The 17,579-nt window shown below is 42.3% G+C and overlaps 1 protein-coding gene across 3 annotated transcripts in view; it reads left to right on the forward strand.

The window, feature by feature from the left end:
• Positions 1 to 17,579, forward strand: part of LOC139120295 (hematopoietically-expressed homeobox protein hhex-like) — a 54,731-nt gene that overhangs the window by 28,507 nt on the left and 8,645 nt on the right. For all 3 annotated transcript variants that reach the window (XM_070684615.1, XM_070684613.1, XM_070684614.1), the window contains exon 2: positions 12,320 to 12,701. In XM_070684615.1, the coding sequence (XP_070540716.1) occupies positions 12,329 to 12,701 (373 nt within the window). In that variant the 5' untranslated portion in view covers positions 12,320 to 12,328. The remainder of the gene's footprint in view (positions 1 to 12,319; positions 12,702 to 17,579) is intronic.

Raw genomic sequence — 17,579 nt, forward strand, 5'->3', positions numbered from 1 at the left:
ACTCATCGTCGGCCCTGCTAGCTGTCTAGCAATTAATGTTAAGCGTTCGCTGACTTTTCTCCCTCGTGTTTCATATTCGAAAGAATCTCTCGATATAAGCATTGTTGTGCTATCGCTTGTCAATTTGGAACGCCAGGTAGTACTGCCGTAAACACAATGATTGACTCCGCAGCCAAGTGTCAAGTTCTCTTTAAAAAACGAGCTCATTTTTTGTCAATCAGACGAGGATGTCGGGGCATCCTGACTTCATAATTACTCGTTATTCTTTGAAGTTGCTTCAAGTACGGGTTGGCAATTCTCAACAACGGCAACCTGTCTGCCGTTAATTGCTCTCGCTATCCGTCCCGACAATTTGCCAAAATCTTGGGTCCTACCCTCTCAAGATATAACTGGATACTCTCTGCGCTAATTGGGAGAAATAAAGTATTCCAACGTCAACAAATCTACCCCATTATCTCTACTACATTTTTCTCCTTCATCGTGTTAACTAACAGAAGAGAGTTGCGGCTGTCTGTTCACTGTTAAATTGAAGATGAAAAACTTCCTCGTCTGGACTGAGGAGTGACGTTTATTTCAATTCACAATTCTTAACAGGGACAAAAAATGTCTTCTTGTGTAGTTTTCAACGTATGAATTTCGTACGCAATCAGGATTGATAGAGTTGTTTGTATTTTGCGCACCGGGGTGGAGGGGGGGGAGTGCTTGTGAAATGCAGTTTGATTTATGGACCCCCCCCCCCCCCGTAGCCACCCGGTCGCGTCTCAAGCTCTGAAACTTTGCAGAACCGCCTCGTTTTTCGCACAAACAAGGCAATTGCACGCCAAAACCCAATTGAGATTATCCGACTTGAAAAATGCGACCTTTGTGAATTCATAAGAAGGCAGCGGTCATCGAGACATATCTTCATCTCGGCCTCTCTTCACCCAGAACGTCCGGGCTTTTGCTCTTTATCATGGCATTAGAGCAAATTATGCGTCGCTAACACCTCAATGCCCGGGTCAGGGAACGCCGTCTCGGATATCAAGAGCCGGGCGGGTGGGGTTCTTGATCTCGATACGGGAGGCAAACTGCTCGTTGAATCTAGGACAACCGTGAAAGTGCCCCCATACCACAGGGAAGGGTTGTCAATACGTTTCATTGAGGACAACCCTTGTTTTTCAAGGCAGCGACATTTTTTCCTTCATTTTAGCTAATACCTATTGGGTTCAAATTCAATAGAGTGTGTACTGACTACGCATTAATTGAGTCCACGACGAAACACTACACTTTATCTCTTAGCTGTAAAATCCGAGCACTGGCGGAGAAATCGGAAAAAGGAAAACCAACTTACGGTTTTTTTTTTACTTTAATTGACGTCAGGGTGCCGAAACGAACAATAGTGACGTCATCGACAATGTGATTTGTTGTGGGTGGAAAGACACGCACAACCCCCTAATGACTCTCACTTCAGATAAGCAGTCACGCTGATTTTTACGCTTATAATTGGAAATCTACCACCTCGCATGCGTTCGGGGCAAAACAAACCGATTGTGTTCGAATCAGGATCGTGATTGAAAATAACAATCGGTGAACTGACATTCAACTCTTTGTGAAAAGCGCGTGTCGCTATGTTTTTTTTGTTGTGTGTGTCGAGTGTGTATAGTTGCATGTCGACAATCGATGACAGTTCATTCCCTGGGATAAGGCTAAATGATGATAATTGCACCATATCGCTGGAAATTGCTGCCCCCCCTCTCTCTCTCTCTCTCTCTCTCTCTCTCTCTCTCTCTCAAAAACAAAACTCCCCCCAAAAAACAAAACAAAAAACCTAACCAAAACAAAACAACGTCTGCGTTTGGTACGCCGTTTGAGATTTGAAAGTGACATTAGCTTCACATATCTCTCTGGGAATTCCATTCACTGAGGAGCTATATCAAGTTTTCGCTCGGGACATCATTTTTATCCAGGAAAACAAACAGTACGCCCTCTCTAAAAAAAGGACCCCACTTACATTTTCATTCGCATATCTACCAAAAATTTGCTTTTTGACATTTTTGACAACTGCTGTCATCATAAATATCCATAAATCGATTTATGTAAGTGTTTTTCACATATCTGAGGACATTTTGTAACTTCCATTCCCCTAAAAAGTTTACATTTTCTTCAGTACATGCCACAGCAAGTAAATATCTGTCATGAATGAACTGCTTGCAAACGCTTTCACTTCTTGCTTCCATGAATTTTCAGGCAAGTTCTTGTGAGATCGTGATCTAAATCCGCCTGGACTCTTTTTCTGATTTCTGCAATCTTCGTTATCTGCTTGTACTGCTTGAACAAGGAATATAAATTGTTTTGCCATTTGTCGTCCTCTGTTTGACGGTTTGTGAAAGGATTGTGACATCACGACAGACAAGTGACAGGGGATTGCATACACTTTGCTGTTTTTATTGTTAAGCGGAGCTGTCATTGAAATAGTGAAAATTAATGTGAAAGTTATTTCACCAGAGCAACACAACACACCGTGATCGGAAGCTTTCGCCATCGTTATTCTCAAACGAAATATCGTCTTTCGCAAACAAACAAACGAACTAAGAAGTAACTGGTGCGATTCGCACCCATTACTCCAAAATGATAATAAATTCAGAACTTTACATACCACTCTCCTTAACTGGCCTGCGCAGCACACAGCGTGATGCAAAACCTTAAAAAACTTAACAGTAAAACTGCTCGCTGCCTAAATTACACGAAATACTGTCAACATTAATGAAATAATCTCAGAGAGAAGAAAAGTTGGCGCAATAAAAATAAAACCACCGCACAAAACAGTTCTTCATGATCATATCAGTCTAAGTGACATTAAATATATATATATATATATATATATATATATATATATATATATATATATATATATATATAAGGCTTATATTTCGCCTCGTTCGCGTAAACGTCAGAATGTAAATGGTAAACTTATATATCAGTATCAGACGGCTGCGTCTACATTTTTCGCTTGTGTTGTTTTCATACGACTATAAAATTTCCTTGTTGTCTACTTGACTGTGCTCCATCGACTAAATCGTCTCAATTTAACCGAGTTTGTCATCTAAGTCTCCCGCGGGGACAATATTCGCCTGTTGGCCTTTGCATTTGCGCAATCGAGCAAGTAATGTCTTAAGTAGCCGTTTTGTAACGTTTAAGCCCATTTTCCGCTCCCTTGCACGCGTGGTTTGATTCAAAGCCGTTCGCAGGGCCGCGCGGCTCCCGTTCTGCAAACACCGCCCCTTTCAAAGTCACATCGATATCATGCTTTCAAACTCCGGCGCTGGGGATGATGTTTTACGTTCAAACCGAAAAGAAAATGTTTTTGGCAGAAAAATGCTGAATATTGTTAGAAAATTTACATAATTCGTGGACTAATTACCGTGTTTGTGATAAAAATGTACATTTCATGCTACGAATGACAATTGACGGACACATTCTGGGCACATTTTCTGGTCCCGTGGACTTGCCCGGGAAAACGTCTTTGAAAAGTGCGCCCGTGTCTTCTCTGCATGGTCGGAAATCAGTTAGCAAATTAAGGTGGCAGAGTTGTTCATCCTATCTATGGCTTCTCTCCATCCGGTAACTCAGACTTCAATGGCTTCCGACGCCCCCGACGACAAAATTCTTCTTCTTTTCAAAACAGATTTCTTACACATGCATGCTCAGGGAATGGGATAGAAAGGCTGCTAGTAACTGATACTAAATCGATTTCTAACGCTTAATTTAACAGCAAAACGTCACTGGCTGCTGGCACGAAGCGGTCAAGGCGAACGTACACGTGTTACTGTTCATACATATAACAGCCAGGGACCTCACTAACAGGTTGCATGCAAAAGTTGGAAATGCTCGGTCGTCGGTAGCAAGGAATAGCCTTTTGCACCTGGTCTGTGTTGGCAGAGAGGGTCGTTTTTTAATTTTTTTAAGATTCAGTTTTTAAATATGCATCTCATTCTTAGCCCTCCGTTCAGTGTGCACGTGTAGAACGTTCAATATGGACCATTGAGGGGTTTTACAGGCATACTAGTACTTTAGGCTGCTGTATTTCACCATTGACACTGCGCGCTTTCCGTGTATCAACAGAGAATCTAAGGCAATTGTTTTAAAGACTATTTTCCTTTAAATGAATAAGACATCTCCGATGTTTGTCGCCTCGCAACAAAATCTTGACGTAAATTAACGTTTGTTTTCCATAACTTAACCACTCCATTAAAAGTAAGTTAATCGACCTAGCTGGTCGTTTGAATAAGAGTCTGAGAGAGATTGATAAATTTTCATGCATAAATTTGTTATGGTAAATCGTGTTTCTCAGGAATGTCGGCGATTCGTTACGGACATTATCTGAGCAAAACTACACACACATATACACACATACATACATACATACATACATACATACATACATACATACATACATACATACATACATACATACATACATACATACATACATACATACATAGGCATACATACATACATACATACATACATACATACATACATACATACATACATACATACATACATACATACATACATACATACATACATACATACATACATACATACTGCATGCATGCATGCATGCATGCATGCATGCATGCATACATACATACATACATACATACATACATACATACATACATACATACATACATACATACATACATACATACATACATACATACATACATACATACATACATACATACATACATACATACATTTTAAATTTGAACGTTCAAATAATAACAGAGGAAAAAAAGCCATATTGATGCTATTTTATCGTTGTAGCGCAGTCATGTCAAAAGTTAGCTTTCATTACACTTGTCCGTCACACAAAGTATACTGTTTGCGAAAGAGCGTATCGATTTTCTGTCAACTTTTCGATATGATACATGATTTACTCGACCCGTGCAATTATCAAAAACTACACTCAGGATGTGAGATAAACAGAACGCTATCTAACGGTCTTGTCAAAACTGTCACGCAGTTTTGTAGAGCGCGCCACATCTTCATCCTTTGCTTTAACTACCGCATACGTACCGAACAACTTTCAGAAACGGCAATACGATATGCAATTTTGTCGATCAGAGGAATGAGTTACCTCGCTTGCGCCGCATCTATAGTCGCTGTTACTCTGCATAATCCAATGATGGAACAATTATATAAAGGCTAGATGCGGCTTATTGCTTCGGATACTGTTAGACTGATCACGTCATTTCAGTGTGTCAGCCAGTGTTCAGAAGAGTAGCTTAGACAATACTGCCTTCCATCTTGTGAAAACAGCTTCCTCTATTGCAAATATCTGGTAAAAAAAGGGGGCTCTCAAAAGAAGTTTTGACAGCACAAACATGCGGGTAGCCATATCGAACGTGTACCGATGAGTGAAGAGAGCCAAGCTTTAAATTATCGCGGCAAATTTCCAATCTGCGATTTGATAGAATTTGATGCCAATTTTGGCTACAAACCAAAATTTGTCCTTTTTTGGATATGGGCACAACGGAATGCATAATATTGTGAATGGGGATCAACTTTTGTATGTCAATTTCTTGGTTCTGATGGTTGACCCAATCATGCAGATATTGATATCTCCAACATCTTTAAAAATTGTTCCGATAAGTTCGCATCTCGGATCTAGAGAAGGTCACGCCAAATAACGTGCTCAGGGGCTTCAGCGACAGGTGTGCAAATGTTTTTCCAAAAAAAGTGGGAGTCTCAAGTCTCTCGGAATTTCGTACTCGAGACAGTCTTTCAAGGGATAAACCCTTTAAAGTAGTCGTTCAGAACAACTTCTGGCGTCGAAGACTTAGGGGTTTGTTTACACGAGGTCCGATCTTGAGTGTGATCGGCAGCTCTCGCCTTGGAATCTACAATCTCATGGCCATGGACGCGTTCAAGGGACACTTGGTACTGCGTGAAATTATTAATTCATTCCTTCGATAGTACATTTCTTTCGGCGATAACTGAACACAAAGTGGATCTACCTTCACAGAGGAGAGATTCTACACCTGTCGCCTTCATATACATAATCTTGTATGAATTTTAAAAAAACTTTTAAAAGCGATGTGATTGGGCCTGCTCGCGCGCAAAGTGCTTCATTTAAGCCTGGCACATAAGCGGCAGGTAATTGCTCTTTCAAACTGATTACCATATGCCAATCAAGTCGAACTTCAATGCTTTGTTAATACTTGAAAGTAACTTTAAACCACTATCGCTTTCTGTATCGTGAAATTTACAGGAAAGTAGATAAGTCCACAGTGATTCTTTTTGCTGGTACACAAACCTGACGACAACGGCCTTTTCAAGTTTCTTTTGGCTCCGGTGTTTGGATAAGATCTCCGAATTTCATGACAAGTCTCTTCTGGGTGACCCTTGTCGCGTACAATGAGCATCGTGTCTTCGGATTATAGCTCGGCGAAGAAAAGAGGCATTGAATGTCATTCCGCACACGGCGGCGGTTGCAAGCAGTTTACCGGCGTTTCCAACGGCAACTGGGGCGTAGAGAGATGACATAGTGGGTTCGGCCCGTCCGTGGAACGCTCGCATTTTCAAACTCTGGATCTCGATTGGCCGCCATGATGGTCTGAGCAGGGAAGGGAACGTACTCTGGCAGGTGGCTGTGGACTGCCTCGCGCGGATCAGGTCGCCGTCGATACCAAAGTCATCGTTAAGTCGCCCCGCTACTCCATTCCGACTTTAAAACAGCCTGCCATTATTCCAGCGGGGCGGGAACGCCGATCATCGGGTTATTTTCCGGGGTAATCCTCACAATCGCGTATAGTATTCACCTGATGAGCGCGGAGTTCCATGCGTGCAGCGTAAGTGCACCCCTGTGACCAGATCGCTTTCAAAACAAATGACCCGGGGCAAAGTTGTCTTGACCGGTGCAAACCAACACTAATCTTCCAAGCTTTCTGCCGCTGTTGAAATCTACACACTGAGATATACCCACGCAGACAAGGCTGCCTATAGTCCCATACTGACGATCGCAGACTTTTGGCTCCATCGACGACACTTGTACTTAGTAACACATCGGCGGCCTGGCAACGATGTATAAAGTTTGATTTTGTCTCAGACATTAGCACACACTTCACAATTTTTTATTCTCCAGCCAATCATAAATGCACTAAGCTAATCTCAGACAGTAAGTGTATTAGATGTGTTGCTTTTCAAGCACTACGCGGCAGGGTGTCCGAAAGCGAAAAACGAGTCAATGATAATATAAGAGAGAAATACCTAGTCTCGGATTTTCCGGTAAAAATGGCCATAAAACCACGTTATGATCAATGCCAGGGTTGTTAAAAACAGGCATAAAGTATAGTGAACGGTGAGTGTGAATAAGGTGGCACGCAGTACACAATTAAAATATGACCTTTTCAGGTTAAATAGCAATAACTACAGTGACTTTATTCCCAAAATGTCCGACGCCTAGAACCATCATTCCTGAATAAACCGCAGTGATATCGGGACACAGTAAGGAACACTCACCGGTCATAGTGAAAATATGGCATGTATTAAGCTAAGAACATGGAAATATGTTTCTTCACATATGTAAATGGTCGTAAAATATGCTAATCAATCGTTGACAGGAAATGATTGCTCAGATTAATCCGGTTACTCAAATCATGACAGTCTCCATAGAAACAGTAAATGTGCAAGATAACCTGTTAAAACGTCATGTTTCGTCTCTCCCGTACAGTGTCTTGTCAACGCTAATGTTTCGCCATCACTTTAGTTTATAACATGCTTCGTTTTACAGCGCCAAGAAACATCCGTAAAGTTAACAGTGTGGCTAATGACCGACCGTCGATTAGCAAACTGCGAAAGTTCCACAGCGCTCATATTCGCTGACCATACGTGCCGCAAACTTAAAACGCGCGTTTTGACTAATGTGCGTCCATACACACATCAAGTGACGTATGGGCTTTTGTCAATTTCTTCAACTTACAGATAAATACTGACAAAAATAAACTTTTCCGTCAAGACAGTTTTGCTTTTGGCACATTGTATGAAATTGAAAAAAAAAATATGAAAAATATGACAGAAATGGGAACACTAGATAAGTCTGGTAACATAGCGGGCTTCCTCTTCTCAAATATCCGGCATTCTCGTCTAACCTATTGTCACGACCAGTCTGTGACGCAGTGAAAGAGGGGGGGGGGGCGCAAATTTAAACTCGAAAATTTCCTCACTTTAATAAACGGGATCGATTTCTAGCTCCGTAGTTGGGGCTTTCAACCAGTGTGAGAGCAAAGCTTTCAAACTTAGACTAGAGCCGGGCCCCACATCACCAGGAAAGGTGTGCAGTGGCCGCGGCGTGGGGCCCGCATACCACGCTGGCGACAAGTGTTATCGTCATGCCCTGTGAAAATAGTCAATTCAAACCACCGATTACATATTTGCACAAAAGTTCAATAGATATCGCTCGAATTCCCAAACCATTCCAGCTATACTTTTAGTGTAAGCGCTTGCCCCGAACCTAGTTTTGCGTAAACTAAACAGGCTGCCTGTCTTAAAAGCAAACAAAAACATGATACCTAATGTCTGTAATCAACACAAAATATAGACATAACTCAAAGATGCAGCCCCTGTGCGTTTGAACAGAAATGAATCGAATATTGTGGGACGGAGAACAGTCATGTTAATGAGTCCATTTATTGACGCTGTATATTTCTCTAACTTAATCCGGTATAGCGTCGCGCGCCATGGAGATCGCTATGTCAAGTGTTGGACTGTCAATTAAAAGTGGCGTTTATTTTGTAACTGCAGTCTTTCCAGCATTATGATGTGGTTCAAATATCCCAATCACGTCAGTCAAGATCTTGTCACTCGCGAAAGATAGCGGTTGCGTCACGTGATTCCGTTCAAAAGGCATACAGATTTTATGCCATGATAATAATTTCAACGCTGTTTGGCGCTGCATCATAACGCCTACCGACTCAAACGCTGTTGTCAGGTCTTAATTGTCTTCGCAACTAGTAAACAAAAGACAGTTTCATAAATAAATTTATTTCATAAACTTCTACTAAAAGCCGGGCACGGGCGTTTCGTATTTATCACAGCCTAAATTAACTACTTCGTTTTTATTTTCTTTTTTGTTACTCACAATGTATTGGCGTTTACCTTTCTTGATTTGTTCTTATGATGTCTTGTCTGTCTACACCACCAAAACATATTTTATTTTCAAATTAATTCTTTGTATGTAAGTAATGTTTACTATTAATAGGAATGACCCTTTTTGAGAACTGTCGCAATCAGGTGCGTTTAGTTAACCGCTGCAGTCCCTCCGCACTGTGGGCTAACCAAATCAACCATGACCTATTCCAACCAAGGGCGTAAATATTAGGTCTCTCGTGAGAAGCGCAGGCTTAATAAATTCCCTTGAAATCAAAATAAGTTCGGCTCCTTCGGGGGCACTCCGCTTAAGTGATAAAATTAAAGGGCTTTCCGATTGGCCATGCAATGCAAGAAAACGAGCGCTTCGTCTCTAGTGGGGCGAGATTTTGTTCATAACCGAGAATACTTCACGTTAACTTGAGGCAAACGTCATCGTCTGCCCTGCGGCATGGCACGGTACCTCCACGGAACCGTGCCTGGTGCAACCGTTGTTTGAGTATGTCAGTAACCCTCTGGCGGAATTCAACGACACGCCATTTCGATCGGCCACGTTAGCGAACTCCATTGGGGATGTGATGGGGTATGGAGGCCGATTGAAAAAACGCCAGTTCCACGGATTGATTCTTACAGCAACCGTAATTCTTACAATGATTAGTCGCGAACTCATGTGCTGGCGGGAGTCTACAGTGCAGGTACACTCACCTGCGACCGTTTCAAGCATTGTAAGAAGTGCAGTTGGAGAGCGTTCAAAGAATGCGCGAACAAAAGTGACTTTATGACCACACTGAAAGATCTGACAGAGAAAAGCAGATCCCTTCGATCTATTCGTCTCCATATCATTCAACAGAAGTTTGTTGTTTGTTATTAATTTGTTTGTTTGTTTTCATAGCCACCTTTCTATTTATTCAGTAAATTCAATAGTGATGGAACAGGAATATATCCCGCCCATTTGCTCTGTAATAATCAATTTGAAGAGAGGCGGGAAAAATAAACACTGGGAACTCACACAAAAGCAATCATAAAATGAGGTCTCAGCTGGCCAAGAATTCATTTCGGATCCCACCGATCCACCAAGTGACAAGTGGGGAGGTGACGTGGGATCGAACTCAAAAATTGCACAGAGGATTCGGCGTATCGTAGACAACGGGCAGTGCTGGTACGCGCGCGCGCTCTTGTCAAACGCACGCCGCTCAGTTCCCACGGTTGGATAGGAAGGGCAGTAGAGTTCCTCAGCACACGGTAGCTCCTGAGAGTGGATGAGGGCCTACCGCTCTCCGTGCGCTATTACCTCCATGCTAGAATGTTGGGAATATCATTAAGAATAAATTAGAGAAATATGGTTGTTTTTTACGGTTGAAGGAGAAGCGAGACCACACATTTTTTAGCAAGAATGGGTAAAATGTTGTCACTACCTCGCAGGGCATTCCTCTGCATCCCGCAAGACGCGATCATCAGGACAACGCCAAAAGCACCGCCAAAAGCATTGTTATATCAATAAACAGTTACTGGGTACACCTGAACGTCTTTGGCACCTACCTGTCAATTTGTCAAATGTGACTTCCTTTGTTTCCCCCTAATTGCCTTATCTGATTTTTTCCATGGAGGTGAATTTGCCCACATCCGGCAAAATGCCCACTCTTCGCGGCATGTTGACAGTTTCTTGCCCGGGCGGGCAATTTTCACACACACGGCAAATACCTGTGGCACCCTAACAGACTCTCCGATATAATTAAGCACTATGTGTTAAAATAATACCAGAATGGGTCGGTAAACTTGGCGGGCCGTGGAAAAACCCCTCCCGGCGCCAGTTAGAGAAAATCTGACCTTTAGGTGGATTCGAAGCGCCCATCATGGCAGCTGCAAGCAATGACACATGGAAAGAACTGGCACTTTTACGCTGAAGCCAAAAGCCATACGCTTTTGTGGCCTGTATTACCATACAAAATTTACTGTCTATGATATTATACCGAGTAGAGAATTCTGGTGGATGGTACGCTTGATAGAAGGCGGGAAAACAAACTTTAAACGTTTTACGGTATTGAACTTGGCTGTCAATGAAGAGAACTCGCAATGCCAATCCTAAAAGCTCACGGACACGGTCAATCTTGTACAAAAGTCATCGATTATGATTCTCAAAGCAGGTTGAAGGAGAGTGTAAAATGGAGAAAAGCATTTCGAGGAAAAATACAAAGGGCATTACAGATCAGGCCACAGCGAAACTGTCGCACGTTTGGTGCAAATGTCTTCCTGTTTCGTGTTTCCCTTGCCGAGCTACCGGTCGCTTCGGCACGGCACTTCGCAACAATTTTGCGGTGGCGAGGTGACGATTGAGCGGGAGGGGTAATGCGACCACGAGAGCAAAGCAAACAGAGACTACACACGGAGGCTTAGACTGGTGAAGAGACCTGGCGCCTGGGGTTGAGTAATCGCTGAATAAAACCGGTTCAGAATCAACAACTTAGATTCCTTGATCAACAGAATAGTATCTTATATTGCCTTAATCAGCATTAAGACTATGAAAAGTATAAAAAGTTAGGTACACACATTAAACCGTCATGGGGCCAGAATGAGCCTACTGTGTTATTCATTTCGGTGTCGGCCTTCCCGGTGCCCGGGAGATGCGCGTACCGCGTTTTGGATAAGAACTGTAGATATCTTTCTCACCCTGCGCAGTATTTCGAATTGAGTATTATAAAATAATTTTCGCCTGTTATAATAACAATTCAGGGAATATGTGGTGGTTTATTTCGGCGGAGAATTCTACACTGGGCGGGGGGTCATGGCAATGCTCGGATCAGCTCTCTCAATTGCGTGTAATCCAAGGGGATTGAAATCGTTGTTTGCCCATACCTATTCAAAGTGATGATGCTCATAGGGGAGGGGCTCCTGCATGTTTGTTGGCGAAATATTGTGACTGCTATTTACGGCGCTCGACCAATCAGCTGCCGCTCAGGGTCCACAGTGGCTGATTAGACAGTGCTATGCAAATAAGTCAGGGCCCCGCCTTCCCGATGTACTTGTCATAGTCAACAGTCACCCATTAGGGCAACGGTGGCTTTTCTACCATAAGTGTGTGTATGTGTATGTGTACACTGGGACCACCTTTTACGAGAAAGATTGAAATAAGGAATACAGAGGATCTGGAACTTATTCCCACTTTCATTTTCTCCCAACAACCCAGATCTCTGCTATGCAATACCCGTCCGTTCAGGCTTCTGGACTCAACGGACTAAGTATGGCTGTATATGCACCCACCGCTCTGCAACCTCTACCGGCCGTCCAGCAAGCACCGGTCCACCACCCGACGCCTTTCTACATCGACAACATACTCGGCCACCACCACAGCCACGGCACGATAACCCCAGCAAGACCCACGCCGACTTTACCGACAGCGGGCCTGGCCTCCGCATACCGGAGTCCCTTCTACGACCACAGTCTACCAACAGCGCTGGCCTCGACGCCGCACTTGACTTACTCAGGTAGCGCTTTTAGTTCACCCTTATACTACCCAAGACCAGAGTACGCAATTTCACATGGACTTCTAGATCGGCGAGAAGCTTTAGGTAAGCCAAACGAAAAAAAAAAAACCCAGGCGATTTTAATTTTTAAAATATCCATTCCCAGGGACAGAACACTTAATGCGGTCCTGAAAATATATACTTTTACAGTAATTGACACTAACTTTCGTTCGTTTTGCTCTGTGACGGAAGAATTTTGTACATATTGTTCTATTTTGGCACCTTAATCATGTAATTGTTAAGCGATTGACACCAATCACGCTGATAATATCTTTCCCCAAATTCTGATTTATGAACGGCTTTTAAACGACAATCGTGTTTTCTTGGCCTTTTATCAAAGGACGAAAACCCGTCGGTCATGAGATATATTACTCATACTGTTCGTCGATTGAGCTCATATGAAAGGCTGCCTTTCCGCTCTTACCGAACCCGCCAACCGCATTTTATCAGTGGGGAAATGGAGCGATTCACGTACCGAGAAATGCGATAGGAAAAAAAGGTCTCCGCGAGGCGGAAGAGTTCCAGCACGCGTCATGAAATCGGCGAACGAAAACTTCTCGACGCGTAAAAGTTGTCGAACTTTTTCTGTTGCTGTGGTGACCAACGACCCACGCTTATCGCGTAGCATCGATATAATGTGCATTTCAGTGGCCCATTAGCCCGATAAGGGTATTACGATGGCTCCGACAGCGCTGCAAGTGTGCATGTCTAATGATGTCGCTTTTGTACCCGGGTTCTAGAACTTACTACCTCCCCGCTAGGCAATAGATGAAAAAAGTTCCCCCAAATCTGCAACTTGTGAATACACAAAATATAGAAACGTGCCTGAAGTAGGCCTAATCACACGGGAATCGAATGTCGTTCCCTCTGTCGAAAGCATTAATCCAGTGCGGTTTGTTTCCTGTCTTGATGCGATAATTCGCTGGTGATGGGAGTTTAATTTGTTGATAATAGGGACATAAGGAGTGTGTTATAAGCGATAAAAACTCAACCCAGCTTATCAAGTCGGTGCAGGACCGAGGAAATGGACAAAAAATAAACCATTCTGATGGGGAAACAAGGGACGGTTCTCCGGTTATTCGGATATCCGGCAAGTGTTGTTGTAGATTATCGGGCTCTCTCCCTTTTTTGCAATGGCATCAGGAACTACCGATAGAATGTTTTGACCTTTTTTGTTTGGCTTTTGTCACCTCACTAAGCCCTGGTTTCTATGCCGGTTCCACACGCCTACCCTCGCTAACACTTTCCATACTTTTACAGCCTTCGTACATAATACCATGGAGGTGCTACAGTAGTTTCATTTGAGCTTTCTGTGATCTCTGTGTGCCTGTATATGTATGTATGTATGTATGTATGTATGTATGTATGTATGTATGTATGTATGTATGTATGTATGTATGTATGTATGTATGTATGTATGTATGTATGTATGTAGTATGTATGTATCTTGTATGTGTGTGTATGTATGTATGTATGTCTGTATGTATGTATGTATGTATGTATGTATGTATGTAAGTATGTATGTATGAATTATGTATGTATGTTTGTATCTATGTATGAATGAATGCATATATATATATGTATGTATGTATGTTTGTGTGAATGCATGTATGAACGTATATATATGTTTATGTTATATACGTATGTCAGCATGAAGGTAGAAGTGAGATGTTTGCATACACGTGCGTGCCTATGTATTTGCCCGCTGGTATTTAGTATGTTCGTATACACATTAGGCGTTTATTTTTTTCAAACTGGAATATTAATGTGTAACTCTACGGCTGCGGTCACCTGAAGATGTGTGTTGGAAGACGTATATGTACTAAGAAAAGTATCTCCCGCCAAGTTTCTACCAAAGAGGCTGTCCTTTTTGTCAAATATCATCCCTAATTTGAATTCGTATGTTCAGCTAGTTCAAACTCCACTGAAATGTCTCCACAGAATTTTATCAGCAGACAGATCTCAATACGTTGGTCCTACACAAGATAGAGGACAAACTGTGCTGTCTCCCACTGTTATCCCTATCGCCGATAGATTGTGTACTCGAAATGGTGTCTAAAGTGTCGTGTTTGGGTCGCGTTTCCAGACATTTCTGTCTTTTGGAGGGAGTTTTTTTTACGCTTCTCGACGTCAGGTGCTTTCCATTAAAATGAAATGTCGCCAATTAATTGTCCTATTTTTGTTTTTGTTCTCTCTTCTCTAAGGAGAGCAACAAAGAGATCCAAAACGAAAACGAGAGACTGAGGTCACAGCCTGGTCGCGACTGATAGGGAGACCGCTTAGCTTACTCTATTGTCACATAAAAGCTGAACTAGTTTATGAAATATTTTGCAATCAAATGACGGATCTATATTCATGGCTGCACTAAAAGGGAATACCTAAAAACTAACGCCTTCCGAAACTTAGAGATCAGACTTAAGATCAAACAATTGATGGTGCGACAATAACGGATGTATAAGAGAGGTTCTTGTACAGTTACACTGTATACAATCATGGTAAAAGAAGACGATCGCGCCAAGCACACACACACACACTTGTGCACATATGGAGGGGGCTGAAAACCAGCCAATCGCAGGTGAATAACGGATAATCATTATCACCTCAATCACATGATATAATATTGATATTCATTCATGCGGCTTTATTGAGGAAATAAATTTGAGATGGAGAGTTGGAGATGCTTCAAATATTGGTGTTTGTCATTTTACTCTGAAAGGCTAATGGTAAATATGTGTGATAAAAAAATAATTAAATAAGATGCGGACAAAATAGTTATTGATCGAACTAGTCTGGAAAAATCTCCAGTACGTATACGCTTTAGCCTCCTCCATTTATAGCGGAGGGGACATAGGTTAGTTTGAGCATATTCTCTTATGCAAGAGCGAATGGAATTGCCTATATTCAGCCGACTGTAATAATTGTTTCAGAAAAGTCCCCCCCCCCCGCAGGGATGTTTGCGATTCCGATACTGAAGTCATAATATTATGAATCCTGGATTTCCATGGAAATAGTTTGGTTAACAAGAACGAAGTTTGTAACGGATTGTTCCTCGTAGCTGCAAAGCAAAGCAGTCGATTCGCAAACGACCACTCGGCTTTTCACAAACACAAGGTGCACGTCCCCATTTGACATATGCTGAAACAATCCCTTCAAGTTCGCACTCCTGTGTTCCTGGCCGTTGGAGTCCAACTGGTTGCATTTCTACACGGCGTTGCTACACAGTATGGATGTATCTGTCTTCATACTTACATGTGTTAAATCACAGACATCGAAAGAATGTCTCTCTTCTACCGTCTATTTTTGAATGTAATAGAAATATATAAAGTAGAGTACGAGGAAAAAAACCCGAATAGAAATCAGAAAACGCACAGCAACTCGAATCGGGTAATCACTTTTTCCCGCCCTGATTTTCTAGCTTTCAGCGTATCGCGTAAACATATTTGATTCGATCGAACAGCCATGTTCAGAAGATTTGATTGGAAAGTTTTAAATAAAAGTTGCTGATACAGATACCAGGAACTCCGCTTCCATCGATTTATATAAAAAAGAGGAAAAGAATTATCTGATTTCCTGCAATTTTTTTCCTCTACATGGAATTCGGCTTGGTCGGACGGTGATGAAAACGACGTTGAAATGTACAAACATGAGACACCCATGTTTATATCCTGAAAATCGACTGCGAAATACATCAGGCTGTTTGACCCCGATTACTCCGACGGAAATCGTCGCGAGCGCTCGCTAATTGCCGAACAAAGGCGACAGGGAAAGCGTTTCGCCGAGTTAGGCGTGGACAATTAGGAGTTGGATCACCCCTTTGACGGCAGACAAAGACGACGTTTCACGCCAAAACGCAACAAACAGTCAGCGGGCAAAGAAGAAAACCAGTCGCTATTGGCAGCGTCAATTAGCGCATCCCCGGTTACTGCTGACTGTTGCTGTACGCAATTTAGACGTTTCTGAACGAGTTCCTGTGAGTATAAAAGGCCAAGCTTTATTTTCGCTAATCCGGTTACGGTAATGGACAGCTACGCGCTCCATACCCACTCCAACGGCATTGTTTCCCATCATGTAAAGCTAGAAACCAAACACGGAAACTAGAAGTCGGGCGTCAATTGCTCAGAGCGCAAATAGAAGTGCGAGACAACGGGGCGTAAACGTGAGATAGATTTCTTCTAAATTGAATATTAAAACCATCACAATTTATTTGAACTGCCCTGTGGAGTGTTTCCTTCGCTGGAAATGAATGCCGGTCGAGCAGGCATGCTTCACGGCTAAGTCAAATATATGCACAGTGACAACTCCGGGATTGTAACCTTGTGGTGAGTCAACAACCCCCCCCCCCCCACCTAGAATGTAAAACTAAATATCGTTTCTACCAAAAATATGTTCCGTCGAAAACCTTAATGGACCGTTTGACTCTCGTTTTCTGCATGTGTAACTCACAGCCCAAACTGACACACGTGAAAACGAAAACCCTCCCCCCTTAAACTTAAACTTGACCAATGGACATGCATACTTTCGAAGGAAAATGGAAAAACAACCTTACTGTTAATTTTCGACAATTGAAGATTGATGAAACCCAAGTTTTTTTTTGCTCCTCAACCATATACAACAAAAAATGTGATATGTCCATTTTCTTTGTCTGAATTTCAGTCGATAAAACTTACATTACAGCCTTTTGAGAGCAGAAATTTTAGCTTTGGACGTGCTCGTAGCCAATATCAAATACCGGTATGAAATGGTCGTTCAGGGCGGTTCTGTACCGTGGCGCCGAAAAAAGTGGCAACATAGCTGAAACAGGTTAAAATAATAATATTTTGATAGCATTTGACGCCAAGGAACAAATTTTTCTTCTCCAATACGTTGATGACTCGATTGTCATGGCAGAATTGAGAAAATAATTTCAGTGGTGCATAGTGTCAC

This window comes from Ptychodera flava, chromosome 20, assembly GCF_041260155.1.
Source record: "Ptychodera flava strain L36383 chromosome 20, AS_Pfla_20210202, whole genome shotgun sequence".
Taxonomy (NCBI): Eukaryota; Metazoa; Hemichordata; class Enteropneusta; family Ptychoderidae; genus Ptychodera; species Ptychodera flava.